This window comes from Epinephelus moara, chromosome 4, assembly GCF_006386435.1.
Source record: "Epinephelus moara isolate mb chromosome 4, YSFRI_EMoa_1.0, whole genome shotgun sequence".
NCBI lineage: Eukaryota > Metazoa > Chordata > Actinopteri > Perciformes > Serranidae > Epinephelus > Epinephelus moara.
In genome coordinates this window covers 16,864,352-16,882,783 of record NC_065509.1, presented here as the reverse complement: position 1 = coordinate 16,882,783, position 18,432 = coordinate 16,864,352, and the positions used below count along the sequence as shown (strand labels likewise).

The 18,432-nt window shown below is 40.1% G+C and overlaps 1 protein-coding gene across 7 annotated transcripts; it reads left to right on the top strand.

The window, feature by feature from the left end:
• Window positions 1-143: 143 nt before the first annotated feature.
• On the top strand, window positions 144-18,360 carry tnip1 (TNFAIP3 interacting protein 1). Of its 7 annotated transcripts, none has more exons than XM_050043081.1 (18): window positions 144-254; window positions 5,346-5,528; window positions 6,132-6,275; window positions 6,405-6,490; window positions 6,645-6,704; window positions 7,416-7,625; window positions 9,433-9,527; window positions 10,770-10,932; window positions 11,184-11,276; window positions 11,414-11,479; window positions 13,008-13,139; window positions 13,276-13,404; window positions 13,494-13,628; window positions 13,714-13,839; window positions 13,965-14,048; window positions 14,532-14,747; window positions 15,018-15,102; window positions 16,666-18,360. In XM_050043081.1, the coding sequence occupies exons 2-18, from the start codon at window positions 5,381-5,383 to the stop codon at window positions 16,758-16,760; spliced, it is 2,067 nt and encodes a 688-aa protein (XP_049899038.1). In that variant the 5' UTR covers window positions 144-254; window positions 5,346-5,380; the 3' UTR covers window positions 16,761-18,360. The 7 variants fall into 7 exon arrangements, with proteins under 7 accessions (XP_049899038.1, XP_049899039.1, XP_049899035.1 ...); XM_050043082.1 differs by lacking the exon at window positions 144-254 and adding an exon at window positions 4,103-4,209 and having other exon boundaries at window positions 10,770-10,896; XM_050043078.1 differs by lacking the exon at window positions 144-254 and adding an exon at window positions 4,103-4,209.
• The last annotated feature ends 72 nt before the right edge of the window (window positions 18,361-18,432 follow it).

Sequence of the window (18,432 nt, the reverse complement as noted above, 5' to 3'; positions counted from 1 at the left end):
TTTTGTGGCCTCTATTCAAAGCAGTGTACGTGCATTCAGGTTTTTTTTTTTGTCCTCACATGTTGTGTTACCCTGTAAAGGCAGGCCACACAGTTGGACAAACACCAGGTTGTGTTAGAGGCTTAGCGTACAGTATAAGGCCATTTTACTGGGTTATGGCCGGGAATTCCCCAAGTCTCACAGTGAAATTGCTTCCCCCCTATTCACCAGCTCCATTAAAAAGTGCCTCTCTCCGACACAAGCTGAATGTGTGGGTGAGTTGTTGTTTATTTGTTTTAACATCTGAGGTGTAGTAGTGCCAGAATATGTTAAATTTATTATCATTATTTGTGGCATTGGCTTGTTTTTTTAAATTCAGGGTAGATTGATTGACTTTATGTTGTAACTGAAACAAGTGTTGTTGTGTGTTTGTTACATGACAAAGGAGGCAAATGTAAGATATTGAAAAGATTGATTTCTGCTCTATAAAAAGTCAATAAGCTTTATAATAGTATGGTAGTTTCTGCTTTTTCTTAAGCAAAGTCTGCTGGTAAAAATGATTTGTGAGTGCTAAAAAATATACATTATTGTCATTATTATTTATACAAAAGCCTCAGGGAAATGAACTTAGCAATCCGTCACACTCTTTTCTTGGTCGTAGTTACAGTCTAGAGTTTCGATTGTCAGTAAAACGTGATATGAAGAGCCTGTTAGAGTTAACATTGAAGCATATCTGGTAACAGACCACGTCGTCCACATTTTTTGCATAGTGATAGAAACTCTTCAGCGATGATGTCCCCGGTTTAAGGCCTCGAGAGGACAGCTGGAGTCTCTAGCCAGCTAACAAAAGGACATTTTGTATCAAGCGACACAGAGCTAATGACTATCAGCTGCTGATTTCTGCTGCTAGATGGGAGACTGGACTGTCCTTGTGTCTCGGCAGGGTGAGGTGCATACTCTGTGCTTGTGACACTGTGGGCTTCAATCTGATGATTACCGTTTCCCACATGCCAACCGCCCACTCTTCTGTTTTTGTGCAATGAGGGAAATGCTTTGAAATATTTTTAACAAGTAGGTAGGGGGAGAAAACAAAGCGTACAGTTTGTTACCCAGGAGGACTAAATGTTGGGTGACATATCCTGTGTATCCTCTGGCTTTTGTTTTTGTGCGGGCAGGCTCGGAGTCACCAGCCTGTTTATTATTTCAGCATCCTGAGATGGAAACGTATTGCACCTAAACACAAGGACAAGGCATTTGGTGGCACGCTGTGTGAACTGTATGTTTGCTTTTTCCTGTAGCCAGCTGATAACTCTCCTGGGAACACATTCACACATTTGACCAGTGTTTTCGGGCTATTGGGGCACAGCTGGTCCACCTGGTATATGGTCTAAAATGTTATTGTGTGTCGCAGTGTTGCAGTATGTGGCTTTTAATTGAAGCATGTGACTCTGCAGTTGAATCTAAAGCAGTTTAAGCTCCATTTTATGTATGAAAAGGATATTAAATAAGGTGAACACATACATTACAGAGTGCATCACAGGCTCGCTCTTGTTTTCTCACGAATTCACCTTTTCTCTTTCTTCAGTAGTATGATGCAGTTACTGTATGCTATCATATAAGCTATTGCTACACTGGTTTCTCTAGCAGTTTTAAAATTAGCTGTACCCTGCTGTCACAGTCTTTAAATACAGTCTATGGTCACAGTCGCAAGCTTTACAGGAAATAATAATGGTTGGCACGTAAAGAGGAAAGAGAGGGTGCAGTTCTGATTAGTTTAGATTTATCATAAATCATGTCATGTATGGTGTCTGTTAATTTGCAAACTGGGTATTTCCTGTGTTAACACAGCATGCATCCTGATAAGACCTACAAGGCTGATGGTCTGACATCTAAAATCAATATGATTGGTGTTTGTCTCAATTGTCTTTTTTTGTCTTTTTTACTTGTAATTCACATTAGACTTTTTGGTAGTTAAAGGGACAGTTCATCCTAAAATAAAAAAATACATATGTTTCCTCTTACCTGTAGCGCTATTTATCAGTGTATATTGTTTTGGGATGAGTTGCAGAGTGTTGGTGGTGATGTCTGCTGTCTCTTGAATATAACAGAACTAGATGGCACTTGGCTTGTGGTGTTCAAAGCACCAATGAATATATATCTGAAAACTCAAAAGCAATGTCTCTTAACAGAAATCATGACCCGGTTACTCAAGATGATCCATTGTTGGGAGAGGTTTCATGTAGGGACTATTTTCTTTCTACCAAACTACACCCGACAACTGTATCAACATGCAGAAGGAAGTGTGCATCTACTGCTAACTCACCTGGCACCACTAAGTTAGCTAACTTTACAGCTCAGCTGAGGACAACGCCATTGATGTTTATATCTTGCGCTGTCATGAGCACGAACCTGAGTCATGATTTCTGGAAAGAGATATTGCTGTTGAGTTTTTCAGGTGTATATTTTTGGCACTTTGAGCACCATAAGCCGAGTGCCATCTAGATCCATTATATTCAAGAGAAGGCAGACATCTCTGCAGCTGATATCCAACATTCGGCAACTTACACCAAAACAATGTAGATTGATAAATAGCGCTACAGGTAAGAGGAAAAATACGCATTTTTGATTTTTGGGGTGAGCTGTCCCTTTTTTAATGAATAATTTTGATCCATTATGGAGCCTTGGAAACATGCAACAGTCTTCTCAGTTGGGGTTACCAAGCACCATTGCATGGATCATTGCATGGGTCAGTCTAACTCTGTGCAATAACAAGCTGAATTGCATCAGAAGTAGTTTCGATTTCCAGTTAACCAATGAATGATCCTTGTAACCCCCTGAGGAAGAGATATGAGCGAAGATTACCTGTTTGTTTATTTCCACAAGATGTCACCATTGCTCTGAATCATTCATGTTTGGTCAGTCAGGGGCCTGAAATAAAGTTCTGGCAATTATGACACAGTGCTCCTCAACAAACACCTCTTAACCCGTGACTCAGAATCAAAATCAGAGAAGGATTTATTGACAAGTAGGTTTCACTTACAAGGAATTTGCTTTGGTTTTTTTGGTACATACATTAAATATAAAATAAACATATTAAGAGGGATAAAAAATAGTGCAAAGTACTGCAACGACAAAGAACTTTAAATTCTAAAATGGAAAATGACAATTAAAAATGTAAAGATAGGTTTAAGAAGTTCTATTATTTTAAACTAGGTGGTTTTAAAGAATCAAAGTCAAAGCTGAAATGATTCATTGGTTTGTAAATTAGTCAACTGATGGAGAATAAATCAGCAACTTTTTTTGATAAATACTTAATTTCTTTTAATCATCAAATATGAATATTTAGTGTATTGTGGTGTATATTGTATAATTTCTATGAGAGTAAACCAACCTCTAGGTCTATTGAGGCAAAATAATAATAATAAAGTTTAAATAGCAAGCTGATCTTCATGGGTATTTTTCTAACCTTTATTTTATTTTATTTTATAGACTTTATTGAACAAGGGGAAAATAATCATCCCAATAATCAACAATGATTATAATGATTTGTTGCTGTATTCACAATATGAACATTATATATCTTTGCAGCTTTCATGCCAAATATACCTTGTTAGCTTGTAGTGTGGACTTAGAAAGCTCAGTGTAACCTGATCTTGGCCTTATTAGCTTACCGTCTTGGTTCAGAGGAAATATGTGATGCAATCACAGAAACCCCCACCAGCCCCTTCTCTAAATTTATCAATGAAGTCAAAAGTCATTCTGTGAAAATGGTAGGGTTTGTCCCTGGGCTATGGAAGGATGAGTTTCAAGAGGTTAAAAAGAATACTAAGAAGTTGTTAAATTAAAACCATTACGAGTCAAGAGACAAATCAGGCAGCTTTTAACTATCAGTTTTACTCACCCTTGTGTCATTGCGTCATATGGGCCATTTTTGCTATATATGAATAATGATGCACATATGTAAAAGTCCATCGTGTGTCATTCTGGTAAAATCTGCACAGTGCAGTGTGAATATATGAAGCATTCAGCTCCAGTGTTTACATTACGGTCAGTGGTTCCTGTTGGTGCCCCGCTGACAGAGAGCTGCGCCCTGATTGGTCAGCCGAGCTGTCAATCAACCGCTGTTTACATCAAACGAGGTGGAAATTCCCGGGTTACAGCATAGACCAGTAGACCACTTCCGCAATAGATGTCTGGGCAGAGAGACGAGAGGCCACTGCGAGCTGAAAGGTATCCAGACAAAAGACACCTCTTTGTTCTTTTGTTTGTCGTTTAACTCCGCTTTCCGACCGACTTACTGCGACGATAAAAGTATCCGTAGCGGGTAAAAAGGAAGAGCTAGCGGCTTCCTGTCTCGCACTGTCATCTAGTGTTAGCTAGCCGACAGCTAACGAGGATGTTGCTAGCAATTTGCATGACAACAGCGAAAACTAATATTAGCCTTCTTCAGCCAATCAAGGTAGCTATCATTTGCTAGATTGTGCTGTATTTGACTCTCGTCTGTCGGGTAGATGTTTGTTGGCAGGATTCGCGTAACATTTGGTATTTTTTCCTCTGCTTTTGTCCTCTTTTCCCTCGGATATGAACGTTGTAGTTGTCATATTTAGCCATCACAAACGTTAGCACATTCTTGCCATATGTTTCTCTCTGGCAGGGTACCATTATGGTGATATTGCTGCTGCTTTTGTCCTCTCGGAGCTGTCGGTTGGGCTTTATTTTCTTTTCACCGGGCTTCACCGATAGTTTACACTCGTCCTACTGTAAATTATAAGCTGAGAGAGGAGTGTAAAAGGTTTTTCTAGCTGGGTAACTCACAGCAGCACATACAGTAGCCTGTCTGAGTGGGTGGCATTTATTTAATCTGCGATCAAGAGGTAACAGAAACGCTATTTGTTATATTTCTGAGTGGTTGTAATATTACTAAAGTATAACTTGTGGTTCAAGGGGATTTCTTGTGTAGGATTATGAGAACCAGGAGGTAATGTAAAAGTTATTTTCTCATACTGTAACGTTCAATGCGTCTGTGCAGCTGTGTCCTGCCTCTGTGTGAACACTTGGATGTCGACATTTGATGTTGTTTGCTCTCATGCTGAACCCACTATGCTCTCAAATCGCCTCCATGAGCAGCACACCTTTAACTTTGTAACCAAAAGTGATTGTTTTGAGTTCCCAACTTCTCTTGAAGCGAAGGGTGGAGGACCACAAGTTGTCACTCCTCTATGTTTAAAGGCTTTACTCTCAGAACTTCTGTTTTCTCTAAAGGACTGCTTTAAATCTGTGATCTTTTATCTTCCGCTGGGCAGTTTCCGGTACTTTATATGTTTTTAATCAAGCCGAAAATAACAGTTTGTCTCTTCTTTCCACAGTTTAGAGGACCATGTCTAGGAAGTGAACAACGGCGATGGAAGGGAAAGGCCCGTACCGCATCTATGATCCAGGTGGGAGTGAGGTCAAGGCCAGGGAAGAGGCCGGAGGGGGAAGCAGCTATCGACAGCTACTGGAGGAGAACAGCATACTGAGGGAGCGGATGAAGGGACTTAAGAGCTTAGGTGGGTACCTAAAGACAGCATGGTTTCCTCGGAGCTGTGGATGGGGGGCTAATGCCAGCTGCTCTTCGGCATTACACATCTGTTTTGTGTCTTAACACTTGAGGATTTTATTTTTCCAAATTGGTGTATAAATACAAGGGCATTAATTTCTTTATTGTAGCTGGTAAAATCTAAAACAGATTCAGTGTTCAGCTTGGATTTTGTAGCAACACTAAATGAATTATTTGATTTTATACACCCACAAAGACACCCTGAGGATGTCTTCCATCACAGATTACAAGTGAATTTCCAGTCAAAATATACAACTGTGAGAGGGAAACTCTTTGAGGTGGAATGTAGTAAAACCTGATGATCTTCATTGGTTTGTTGAAAAGCTTGCATGTGATGTGAACAGCCTGATTGCTCTGTTTGTGACTCACCAATGAGTGCTAGCTTGCACGCAATGTCTCACTGAACTTCTATCATGTCATATTTGATGACTGTTCATGCTGATAGATCTAGTCTTAGCAGTGTTTGTTGAAAAAAGAAAAACATGAAGTAAGATCAAGTGAAATTCAAGTGAAGGGCTGCTGGACAGAGACAAGATCTCTCTGATACTTGCAGGTGATTTGCTGGAAGAGTCTCAATCAGAGGCATCGAGGCTTCGGCAGCGAGTGGAGGAACTTGTGAGAGACAACGAGGCCCTCAAGTCCTCCAGCTTTGCTGCCAGTCTGTGTATGGGAGGGCCCATTCAGACTGAGACACAAAGTGGGTCTCACACACTTGATAGTAATCATGAATTTAACTTTGCAGACATTTTTGTGGATTATTACTCTGGACAGTGTTGTAACCATCAGGCATGTAACTGAAACTTGACTTAACTTTGATTTATTTCAGGTAAACCCTGTTTACACAGCACTGCGGAGCAGAGAGAGGAGCAAACAAGCTGTTTAGGGAAGACCCTTCAGCCTGACAAGCCCAATGTAAGTAATTTGTACAGTGAGGGAGAACTTTTGGTGCAGTCAGAATTTATTTTATGATGATTGTAACTGCAGGACTTTATTCTCATATGTTTAGTGAGGCAATCACAGTTACTGCATGTACTATGGTGCTACTTACTTTTGTTTGTCTTTACAGGAGGCCTTAGCAGAGTTTGAGGTCGTGAATGTAGAAGGGAAGACTCCAGATGCCTTGACTGTACGTAATTAAGATGATTAATTTTCCTAACTACACTTTTTTTTTAGTTCCAAAGAAACTTTAATTTTACCATATTATTTTGTTTAGAATATAACAATGCTTCTGGTGCTAACTCCCATAAGTAAGTATTCTGTGTAATATATGTAGGTTGAATTCAATCTTTCCTCTTTCTAGCCATTTCCTCAATATTAGGAACATATCCTTGGTGTGGTGACTCACAAACAAACTCAATACTGGTAGCTCCAGCCTGAGTCAGCCAGGGGAAAGTCCAGGATTATTACTGACTAGAATTACACCACTGATTCACTCACACACTACATCCTAGGGGATGTGCTAATCGGACACTATGCCAGAAGATTTCAGGCACACATGTTGTCAAAACTAATGTTATGTACTAGCCTGTCACAATTTGTTAAATTCTGTAGCCTACTTTAGCACAGTTTGGCTCCGTAGCAAAATATTTAGGCAAAAATGTTACCACAGGCTACTACGTTCTGTAAGGACTAAATTTAGATCCAACTGGACAAACTAGTTTGACTTTTCAGTTCAATCAGCAGCTGCTTTTTATAAACATAGTAGCACAATGACTCTTACAGTATGTTGATCTTTCAGTTTTGTGCTAGTTGAAAGACATGCGTAATTTCAGTTTGCATTCTGAGTCAGCTTGAGACAGAGGACTGCCTGACTGTTTACCTCTGTGGGTATCTCCAGGCCGGGTCAGTGGCAGGAGTAATCCCTGTCCTGCCTCAGGAGAACATCGAGTTAGCCAGCCAGCTGAAGAGACTAGAGAGCTCCTTCAGCATATTCGCAGAGGAGTCCAACCCCAACCAGCTCTTGGCTCACCTCGGTCGTATGGCGGTGGAGTTTCACCATCTTTCCTCGAAGGTCCAAAAGAATGAACAGCGGACTTCGCTCCTACAGGTACGCGACTCAATGACATTGTTACTGAAAAAATGCAAAAGCAACCACCAAGCGTTTTAGATTTAAGCTAATTTTCCAAGATGACTTTATAGGCACTTAAGAGTTTGTTTTAGTTAGCACCATACAGTGGGAGCAAATGCATACATGGAGTGAGTTATCATGATTACTTAATGTATTAACTTTAAACAGTTCACAGGCTGATTTACATGTAATGCTACATGCTGACTTTAATGAAATGCTGGATTCATAAATGTGATTATATGATAATTTAAGGGCTACATTTTATAGCAAGAAGTGCATTACTGCAAATTGATTGAGCAGTAGTAGATTTTATTTGTGGAGAGATGACAAAGTTCTTTGTTTTTAATGTAAAGTCATATGTATACATTTACTTTCTTTTATTACACAAAAGTTGTTTCATCACTGTAGCAGTAGTTTTGGTGTGTTATACTGTTGTCTGCAGACTTGGCTTTTCCTTTGCATGACATTCATGTAAACAACTACACTGACTACTACTGGCACACAACACAAGCTTTCCTGTTTTTAACATATTGTAATTTTAAATGTACTAACTTTATTTCTGTAGCACATTTATAGACAAACTTACACATTGTTTTGCAACAAAAAAGCATAACATTAATTAAAAAACTGTTTCAATATGAATTTTAAAGGGGAACTAAACCCCCCTCTCTGGGCATTACTCCGCCCACAGCTTGATTTCAAAAAGTTCAGAAAAGATAGGCGGAGCTGAGGGAAGGAGGGGGGGGGGGAGACAGGCGAGTGGCTGAGGAAGGGGGCGGAGTTAAGATTGTCCCTCGCTGCGGGGAGAGAGGTCCCTCTCCTCCGCTCCACACTTCGACTTATTTTCATTGTGCCGATGGTGGCTTGGAAAACCGCCCCTAACTGTGTCACATGGGCAGAAGGGAAGGCGGCCGGTTCTATTTCTCCCTCTCTGGGAGCCTGGGCTCAGAGCAGCAGCCCACCGCATCCATCCACCCCTCCCTCCCTCGCGGCCCGGCCGCACATACACCCCCCCGAGGCTCGGCTCTCTCTGCGGACAGAATGGTTTTATAGTAAGGGGAGGAGTAAAGGGAGGAGGGCAGGCTTTAGTGTGGACGGTTAGTGACGTCATTCGCCTCGAAAAAGAATCATTCGCCTCCAATGTAATGTAATGTAAATTCAAGTGTAGTAACCAGGTTTCAAGCTGTAGAGGGCACTCCATACCACATTTTTAAAATAAAATGTAGATTTTCAACAGTTTGTACTAAACTGTCAATATTTTGAGCAGGATCAGTCAGTAACACTATTATACAACCAGAAACAATGATTATCAGCTGAAAAAAATGGTTTTAGGGTTTAGTTACTCTTTAAGGCCTGTGTTACATAGATGTTTACGTAAAGAAGAGGTTGCCCATTGGTAGCCAGTACCAGTGGAGGTGCACCACTTGGAACTTCTGAAACAAATTACGACCTAATTTTAATACATAAAAGTAAAGCAGTATCTTTTCAGTCAAGTTTTTATTATTGTGACTTTTTTTTTTTTTTTTTTTTTTAACTTTTCACATTAACTTTGAAAAGTCATAGTTGTCAATTTTTGGATTAAAAATGTGAAATATAGGACTGTGTGTCTAAAAAATGAATGACATGAAAATGAATCTGCTCATACACATGTACACTAATCCAACTCAAAGGTACTCAAAGTACCTTTTGTGTACTGTTGCTTCTGGCTCTGGACATACAAATGTAAAAAAAAAAAAAAGTTAGCAATGTACAGATTGGTGCTAGATATTGTGTTTTTGGTTTATAGACTCTCTGTGAGCAGCTCAGACAAGAGAACAATGAGCTGCGAAAGAAAATGGAAGAGGATCATCATATCAGGAATCGTGACTTGGAACAGCTGAGGTAATGTTTTCCCTTCTCCTTTACATTTGACTGGGCTTTACGTTGCTTCTGCTAAAGCAAAACCTTAAGTCAGGTCAAAAAAGAACAAATGTGAGACCGTATATTGCTTAAAAATAGTGTTAATTTTCTCAGCTTATTTTGCTCAGTTTTAGTTATAGTCTTGTGTCAAATGTCTGTATTAGTTTTTAATCATAATAAGCCAACAATCATGTTTTCTTTTGGGTTTTTTAGTTTTAGTTGACATTTTAGCCCTACCGTAGTAAAAGAAAGTTGCAACTGTTTTAATATTGTAGTCTTTTTTCAGTCATCAAATTATGTTGAATATTTTAGTCCACCTAGTCTAGTCAAAACCAATGATTTTGTCATTTTAGTCAAACTTATTTCATGTAAGTTCTTATCATATTATTATCTGATTTTAAAAAACCGTGTTGAGTGATTTAAGAATTCAGCTTTGCAGAAAGTGTCTGGTTCAATAGTCTGATGGTATCAATTTAACGAGTACATCCATACACGTCATTGGTAACTCACTGGACAAAGGACAGTGGCATGAAGTGACGCACGCCAAGCCGTCACTGGTGTGAGGGTGTAAATTGGAAATAATAAGGGCAGCTGTTTTGATATGCACCATTTAGTGGCGATGCCTTTTGGCCTCTATTCCGAGTCCTCCTTACTGTGCTCACTGTGTGCTGGCTGTGTAATGGTGATATGGCACGCACAGCACAGCACATGAAACTGCTGCATTGCCACAAAAAAAGTCTATAATATTATATTTCCTATTATTTTAAATGATAATAAAGATTCTAGCAAAGGTTTTATTTTTCAAACTACATTTTAGTCGTGCCTTTTTCGTCAACAAAATTGCTTGTCCATGTAATCACAGTTATTGTTAAATGATGACGGTGCTGTCTCATTATCGTCTCATCATAGTCTTAGTCATTTTTTCAAACTGTGGGACAATTTTGTTTCTCATGACCTTTTTGAATAAGGCGTCCGTCAGCCTCCTGTTACTCCTCTGATGACCAAACCTTAAACAATTTTTACTTTGTCCAGGATGTTGACAGTTGACCATGCTTTCACTTTTAAAGGGGGAATATTCCACTGCTTTCTGTTGGCGTCATTGTACCCAGTGGGTATTATAGGTTCTTCCCAAAGGGCATCCTGAAGCTGTACGAAAGCTTCAACAAACTCTGGGAAGGGACTGTGCACACTAACACTATCATTTTCATTTTCTTGCTGATTCAGACAGGAGAATCAGAAACTTAAGGAGCTGGTCACAGGAGGAATACCAGCAGCGGCATCATCCGCAGCGCCATCTGACACCGAAGCGCCGGAGGCCAAAGAGGAGCCTGTGAAGGAGGAATCAGCCGCTGTAAGACCCAAGATGGAGGCCACCACTCCACAGAAGGTAGCTTAAATCAAATTACATTGTGAATTATTTTTTTGTTCCGTAAAGACACATTTTACAACTTTGCCTCGTGTTATAAATCTGTCACATTTACATACCAAATACATTTTTATTTTTATCTTTTTCCTTTTAGGAATACATTGAAGGATTTCTTATGAATTTGTGACTTAAAACTTCTCCACTTAAGAACAATGTGGGCTAAGAGTAATGGAGCATTGTTGTGGATTAAGAAATGTTTTGTGTGCCCCCAGAGTGGAAAAGCTGCAGAGAAAAACCCAACTAAACCTTGTGATGTTGAGGTGTATGAAAAGAAGATCAAACTTTTGGAGAAGCAGAGAAAGGATGTGAGTCTTTTTTTTTTTTTTAATTATTATTTTCACCCTTACTGCTCATCCTCTTTTGCCATAGGGGAAAGTCTCTGTGTATTTTTGTTTCCTATATGTTCAGTGTCATTTGTTTCACTTTCTGGCTCTGCTTACAGGTACTGGAGGTTAACAAGCAGTGGGACATTCAGTGGAACTCCATGAAGTCACAGTTTGAACAGAAGGTACAGTAATGACTTTACAGCTGTTGTGAAGGGTGTGGGAAGACATCACAGTGTCCTCAACTAATATATATAGATATATAGATCTGCTGAAGGAGAATTAATACCTTAATCTCTCCAATTTCCTCTAAAAACATTTTCAATTTTTTTCAACTCACTTTTAAAAAAGTTGAACAGGTTTATTCATTTTTCAGGGTTCTCATGAGTCCTTGAAAGTTTGTGAATCTTTGTGGGGGAAAAAAGAAAGGCAGCATAAGTAGACATGGGTCATTGAAAGTGCTTAAATTTATATATTTTTTGCAAGAATACAAGTCGAAGTTTTTTTGTGAGAAGTGTTCACACCTAGCCTCTCTCTCTTCTGTTTCTGTGAGCTTCTGTAAAGCTTGCTACTTTCATTATAACTATTCTCAGTGCTATGACAGAAATTAACCTTGATCCCTGTCACATACTTTACTGTGTGAGAAGTGTGAATTTGATGTTAAAGAAGGTGTAGGAGCCTGGATTTTTTTGTTTTGTTTTGTGGAATCGCATTATTTCAATCCACCAAATATTCTTGGTCCCATTTTTACTTGTTCAGTTTTTGGGAAAGCCCTTTCTTCATATGCCATGGTTCTATTTAGATTAAAAGCAAAGCACTTACAATTTGTACAAAGATGCATCTACATGTGCAGTACACAAAAAACATGGAGTATTTATCCTCCATTTTCCAACTCAGTATGGCCTCACTTGATATCAGTAATACATGTGTTTTAGAATGGACAGTTTTTATCTGTTGCCATAGGTTCACAATTAACTCTATCCAACACATTCTGCATTATGGCTACGGAATATTAAATAATAATTGTTTTCTTTGCCATTAATGTTGACATGTTTTTCAAATAAATGACATGACAGATGGCAGGGATTTTGTAATATGGAAATATCTTTAAGGAACAGAGGACTCTGATGCTTGTGTGCATCAGTTGGCAGTGAAGCAGCTGTGTGTGTGTGTTCTATATGCTTGTCCAGTGGAAAGGTGCAATCTTGCAATAGCTCGCTATCTCACCACAAGGCCTGTCACACCTCAGTAAGAATTCCCCTCACCTCTCTGGTACCCACTGACTTCCTCCTGTGGTGCAGTGAGAGGGCAGCATAGACACACACTCTCACACTCATGCTCACACACCTACGCGTGTGCACAGCCCACAATCATGAACAAACTTACATTCACACTTTGTTGAGACGGGGACACCATGCAGCCTTGGGTTTAAACCACAGAACCCTAGATATATCCATTTGCGTCACTAGGTTCGTTCATATTTTACACAAAAACAGAACTGCGTATTTGCAAATGTGTCCTTGTTGCTGTGGTTTAGTGTTTCTAAGGCTGTGTCCTTACACATGCAACAGCTGATGTTTATCTTTACCAGAGTTGTTATCACTGAATCAGGTTGTTGTTTTTATGTGTGTTTATTAGAATTGAATCTTAGAACTATGATTAGTGTACTTGGTGAATGCTGTTCTCCACTAAACAGTTTGCATTGTCCCTCAGATCACAGACCTCAGACAACGGCTGGCTGAGTCCCAGAAAACTGTGCTCGAGCTGGAGGCAGAGCGAGAGCAGAGGCAGCGCGACTATGACAAGAAGCTGCTCCTGGCCAAGTCTAAGATTGAAAATGTACAGGTGAGAATACAAGTTCACAAAGCCCAGGTGAAAAACTGGTCTAATGTTTCAAAACTGGGACACAGAAACATGAAAAAAAAAGTTTCATGATACTCAAACGGAGGTGTTTTTAATGTTTTGGGTGTGCATATTTCAGGGAGAGAAGGAGTGTCTCAACTCTGAAACCACTGAGCTGAAGCAGAAGATTCGCTACCTGCAAGATCAGCTGCTGCCCCTCAGCAAACAGAGGGAGTACCAGGAGAAGGAGATCCAACGCCTCAACAGGGTGAGTGTGCTTTACCTCTCCCCCTTTCTGCCTTCCTTCCACAGAAACACTTCCTTCTGAGTAATAATACTTGTTTTGTCTTAATCCAGGCTTTAGAGGAAGCCTTAAACCTGCACACCCCTTCATCCTCCCAACAACCACCTGGTCAGGGTAACTTTGCCGATGCAGCCAATAACCTGAAGAAACAGGAACTGCTCACTCAAATAGCTGTACTCAAGGAACAGGTCAGACACGGAACACACGTATACACATTTCTATTGCAAGTACACCTCCATTTCCTCAACGGATTTTTATTGTTTTGTATTTCAGGTGAAAATCTTTGAAGAAGACTTCAGAAAAGAGAGGAGTGACAGGGAGCGAATGAATGAGGAAAAAGAGGACTTGAGGCGGCAAGTTGAGAGACTCCAGGGTCAGATTACTAATTTGACCAATCAGGTAAGCTGTGTGTTGACAGTATATTGTCCTGTATATGCGGCATCATTAGGAATGCTTCAGCTTTCATTTCTTGGATTGTGGGAATTGGTTTTTACTTTTTTTTTAATTGTGTGTTTGTGGTTTAGCTTCATCAGGCACAGAACGAGTGTCAGAGAGAACGTACGGAGAGGTGTAAACTGGAGAGACTGCAGATGCAGCATCACAAACAGGTACTGAGCCTGGCAGTGTAGCAGACATGTTGATATTTTAAATGAAATGGTGCCATCAGCCTGGATAGGTTATTTGTTTGGTCATTTTGGCCATCCTATTAAGTACATTAAATCAGGGCCAAGGCATTCACTGAAAGTTGCTCTACAAGTCTTTGGGAAGCATCATACAGTAGGATATGAGTTGTGGTAAACCTTGCAGACGAGCGCCCCCTTGTGACAGAATGCAGTCACATAGATGCTGACTGTAATAAGTTCATACTGGACAAATTGATACTCCAGGATAAGAGCCTCACTCCAGCTAGGTTGTTGGTCAGTGCATTCGGGAGGTCAGCAGGTGGAATATTTACACTCCTCACTGGGAGGCAGCTGCAGCAGGGGTTGAAGGTCAGCAGTGGCCCATGCCATGACAGGGCCACTGCGCTCGCTGAGAGTAGCAGCTGTGCACTGATTGGGGATCACGTGTGTACTTGTGATCCCTCGTAGGGGCAGCAGCAGGAAAGACGTACCTCAGACCCCACGTCAGGCTCAGTGAACGGCCCGCTGAGCCCTCCCTACTGTGGTCCCTTTGTGCAGGTGGGACCGCAGGGCCTTGAGGGCTGGCCCATACACTTCCCTCCCCGGATGCCCAATGCAGCAGGCGCCACAGCAGCAGCCGCAGCAGCGCCGCCCCCTGTACGAGACTTCCAGCCTGTTACCCCGGTAAGGGTCCTGTAAGGCCCCTCTGTCTCTGTCTCTGGAGTGACTTTGGTTCACTGAGGAAACAAGGCTCTTCTCTCTCTTAACTTCTACTCCCCTTGTCTTTTGGGAGGAACATCAGCTGTAATTAGGTCTAACATGTAGCTCAACCTAGCCACGCTTACATTCAATAACCATTGTAAGGCTACGGCAAAGACTTGAGGGCTGCTAGTTGTGATGAATAATGGGTTTGTTTAGTGATTTCAACTAAGTTGGTCTTTTCTCTTTGGTCAGGGTTTTCCTTGGCAGTCGTCATTCCCGCAGCCCAGAGGGGCCAGAGCAGTAGGAGAGAGTTCAAGACCACCACCAGAGAATGCAGGTACAGTACAGCCAGCCAAGTACAATGTTTTAATCCTAATGTTTGTTACAAATCCAGGGCCTCTGCAGGTCCTCAGAAAGTCTTCAAATGTCTTAAAAATATTGGGCTCTGAAAGTGTTAAATGTTAATTTGTGTGGTCCTAATTGCCACAAACATTCTTTTAATTAAATTTTATGTATCCATCATAAATTGTATGTGTAAGTCCACAGTTCTGATGTTACAAATCTTTAAACCTACCACTGAACTTAATACTTCACTTTATACTTGCACTTTGAAAATTAAGAGTAACCTAACTCACTCTAATAACCATAATCCTACATAAAACCTACCTTTACATGAGACCACATATCACTACTTACCTTTTATACTTGCCTGCAACACTTGAACAAGAGGACCAGAAATCAGTCTTAGATTTGGTTACAGTTTTAAAAGCATTAAATGTCAGTGCCCGATAGCTGTAGACACCCTGAAGTCACATTTTTGTTGTATACTTTTTTATTCCTCGGAAGATAAGGCTGGTGTTATGCTGTATTTTTCCTTGTCAGTAAAATGCCATCAAAAGACCGAAACCACTAATGTGTAGTTGCAGTCCATCTCTGATTTCTTGTTAGTAGAATTAGTTCATTATTGTTTTGGTCTTTACATTAGATTTGTTGACAAGAAAAATGTAGAATATTGCCATTAGTATCTTTTATTTTGTCATGCAAATTTTCAACTAATGAGAATACACCACATAATGGCTAACAGGGCTTGACAGTAATAGTTGCCAGGTTGCTACTGGCAACAATATTGAGAAACTGGCAACTGATTTGTGGCCTTTGGCTGCTGTAAGTGGCAACCTTTACTTTAATATATTAAACGATGCAGCAAAGGGTTGCAAGCTGGAGTCGAACTCATGACCGCTGCAGCGAGGCATCACCTCTATACATGGGGGGCTGGCACTATCCACTAAGCTACCGACGCCCCAAATACTGTAAATACATTTTTAATATTTGTTGCATTGGTGATATCCAAATATTGCTGTTACAGTCAGAGCCAGACAAGGCTGCACATGCGTTGGTTTGTTTCTTTGTGTGCACACAGGCATCTGTTACAGAGACAATGCTGAAGCTAAATGAGTTGTTTGACTGTGGGGTAAGAAGTTGGACTAACCTGTTGACATCACAAAGGAGTGTGCAAATTGATTCAGCTGACTAAAAACCTGAACGAAAAACAGGAAGGAGATTTATAGGTCTTGGAAGGCAGAGTATTCTAGCATATCTGAACTGAATGGAAAATGATAATGCAAAGCATTTACAACATACACCTTGATAAGGGACACATCAATAATAAGCTTTTAAATATTCTTTTATTAAGCTCAGCTGGCGTGCAACTCCATGTCATCTGAGTTACTCAAAATATAAGGTGTATAAAAAATGGCAACCATATTTTCAGTTTTGTCAACCAAAAGCTGACGAACCAAAAGTTAGTGTTTAGCCCGGACCTAAATGTTTACTGTATTTATTTGGAATGAAAAGTGTGCTGCAGCAGTTTGTGACCGTCTTGTTCTTTGTGTGTCTGCAGATCAGTCCGCATCAGCAGCGGCAGCGGCTGCAGCAGCAGCGGCAGCAGGATTTGGGAAAAGGGAGCGACAGAACATTGACCCTGGAAAGCACTAAAGCATCACCGTACCCACCAAATGGAGTCTGGGTAGTAGCATGAAATCAGTTTGTTTTTGAGTTGACAAGGTGTGATTTGATCTATAATTTTCCTACTGAACTGTAGATATCCTATTGTAATGTTGTTTATACTTGCGTTTTATAAGGCTATTTGTGAAACACTTCGCTATTCTGAATATATACATGAAATATTATTTAGATTTTTTTATCAGGAACTGAAGTCATTTGTTAAATAGGTTGGAATAATTAACATTGTTCTTTTTTTTTTTTTTTTTGTTCCAGAAAATATACCTATGTGCTTGTATCTCTGCAGATATGTAACAACTTGACACTTAGTTTGTTACTTGTAGGGTACAGGAAGCCATTCCCCAATACGACTAAGATGACACATTCTCATTCCAACAATGAATGATTATATAGGTACATTGAATCATAGGATTAACAATGTGAATGTTGATTGATTTATGAAGATTTCCTCAGTACCATCGATGTTATAGAACTGTCCCATACGTGTAACTGTTCAAAAGTGGTTGTTGAAATGCAAAAATTTTGGGAAATGAATTTTGATGGTATCATACCAAAAACATGATTGTGATTATTGATAATTTATTTATAACCTGCTGTTTTGATAGTTGCATTGACTAAGTGTAAATCATTGTCTTTAGTAATGCTGTTCTTTCTATGTTGTTAGTGTAATCCCAATATATTGTAGCTATTGACATTGTATGTTTGTATCAGACACAATACACAATGCACAGTACATACACAACCTTTATTTTTCCCCATGATGATGGACCTAATCTCATTAAACACAACACTTCTACTTGACCACAATTGATTTGATGATTTGACCATTCATACTCATCTTACTGCATCCTGTACTATTGCCCACAGTTTAGCCCCGACATACAGTATCAAGCAGTCAAACCCTTTAGGCTACGGTGATGGCGGTCTTCCTCTTCATACTGTTATTCCATGTTAACTTAGTTGTAATCAATGCAACTTTTACACCTATTACTGAGACATTAATTCTGCTCAAGCAACAGAGAGAGGAAGATTTTCATCAGTATCTGGAGGCCCTAGATCCGGTGTTACAGCAGTACAGCCGCCCCTCAGAGGACAAAACCTCTGCCAGGATGTCTTGTCTTTGCTCCCTGCCCACTTCAGCAACCAGCAATCCATGCCGTGCCGACTGTCCTGTGAACTGCTGTAACACAAAGTCAAGAGCCCTGATAGCGGACGAGATAATGCACGATACCATTTTTAAAATCCAATCTCAAATTAAGCCACTGTTTTAACCGAATACCCACTGAGATTCCCTTAGGAGTGTATGTCAGGTAGTCAGATGAAGGGCTTCAAAATGTGTGCAGATGATTAAGAAAAGGCTCCATTATATCAAACAAAGTTAAGTTACAGGGAACAAAATCCTGATGGGTGAGAGCTGACATGAGAAATTGCACTTTGAAAGGTATGCTGTAATTACTGGCAGTTGTATTTTCTTGGTTTGTAGCCCTTTTTCTCCTTTTTTTTGCTGTAGGCAAAAGCACATGTGAGACTTTTTGTATTTGACTGGCTTAATAAATCTATTCTAAATGTCTAATAGCATCTTACCCTGCTTATTCATGTTCATACTTTCAATGTCAGGGCCACAAATTTGCTACATCATATTCAA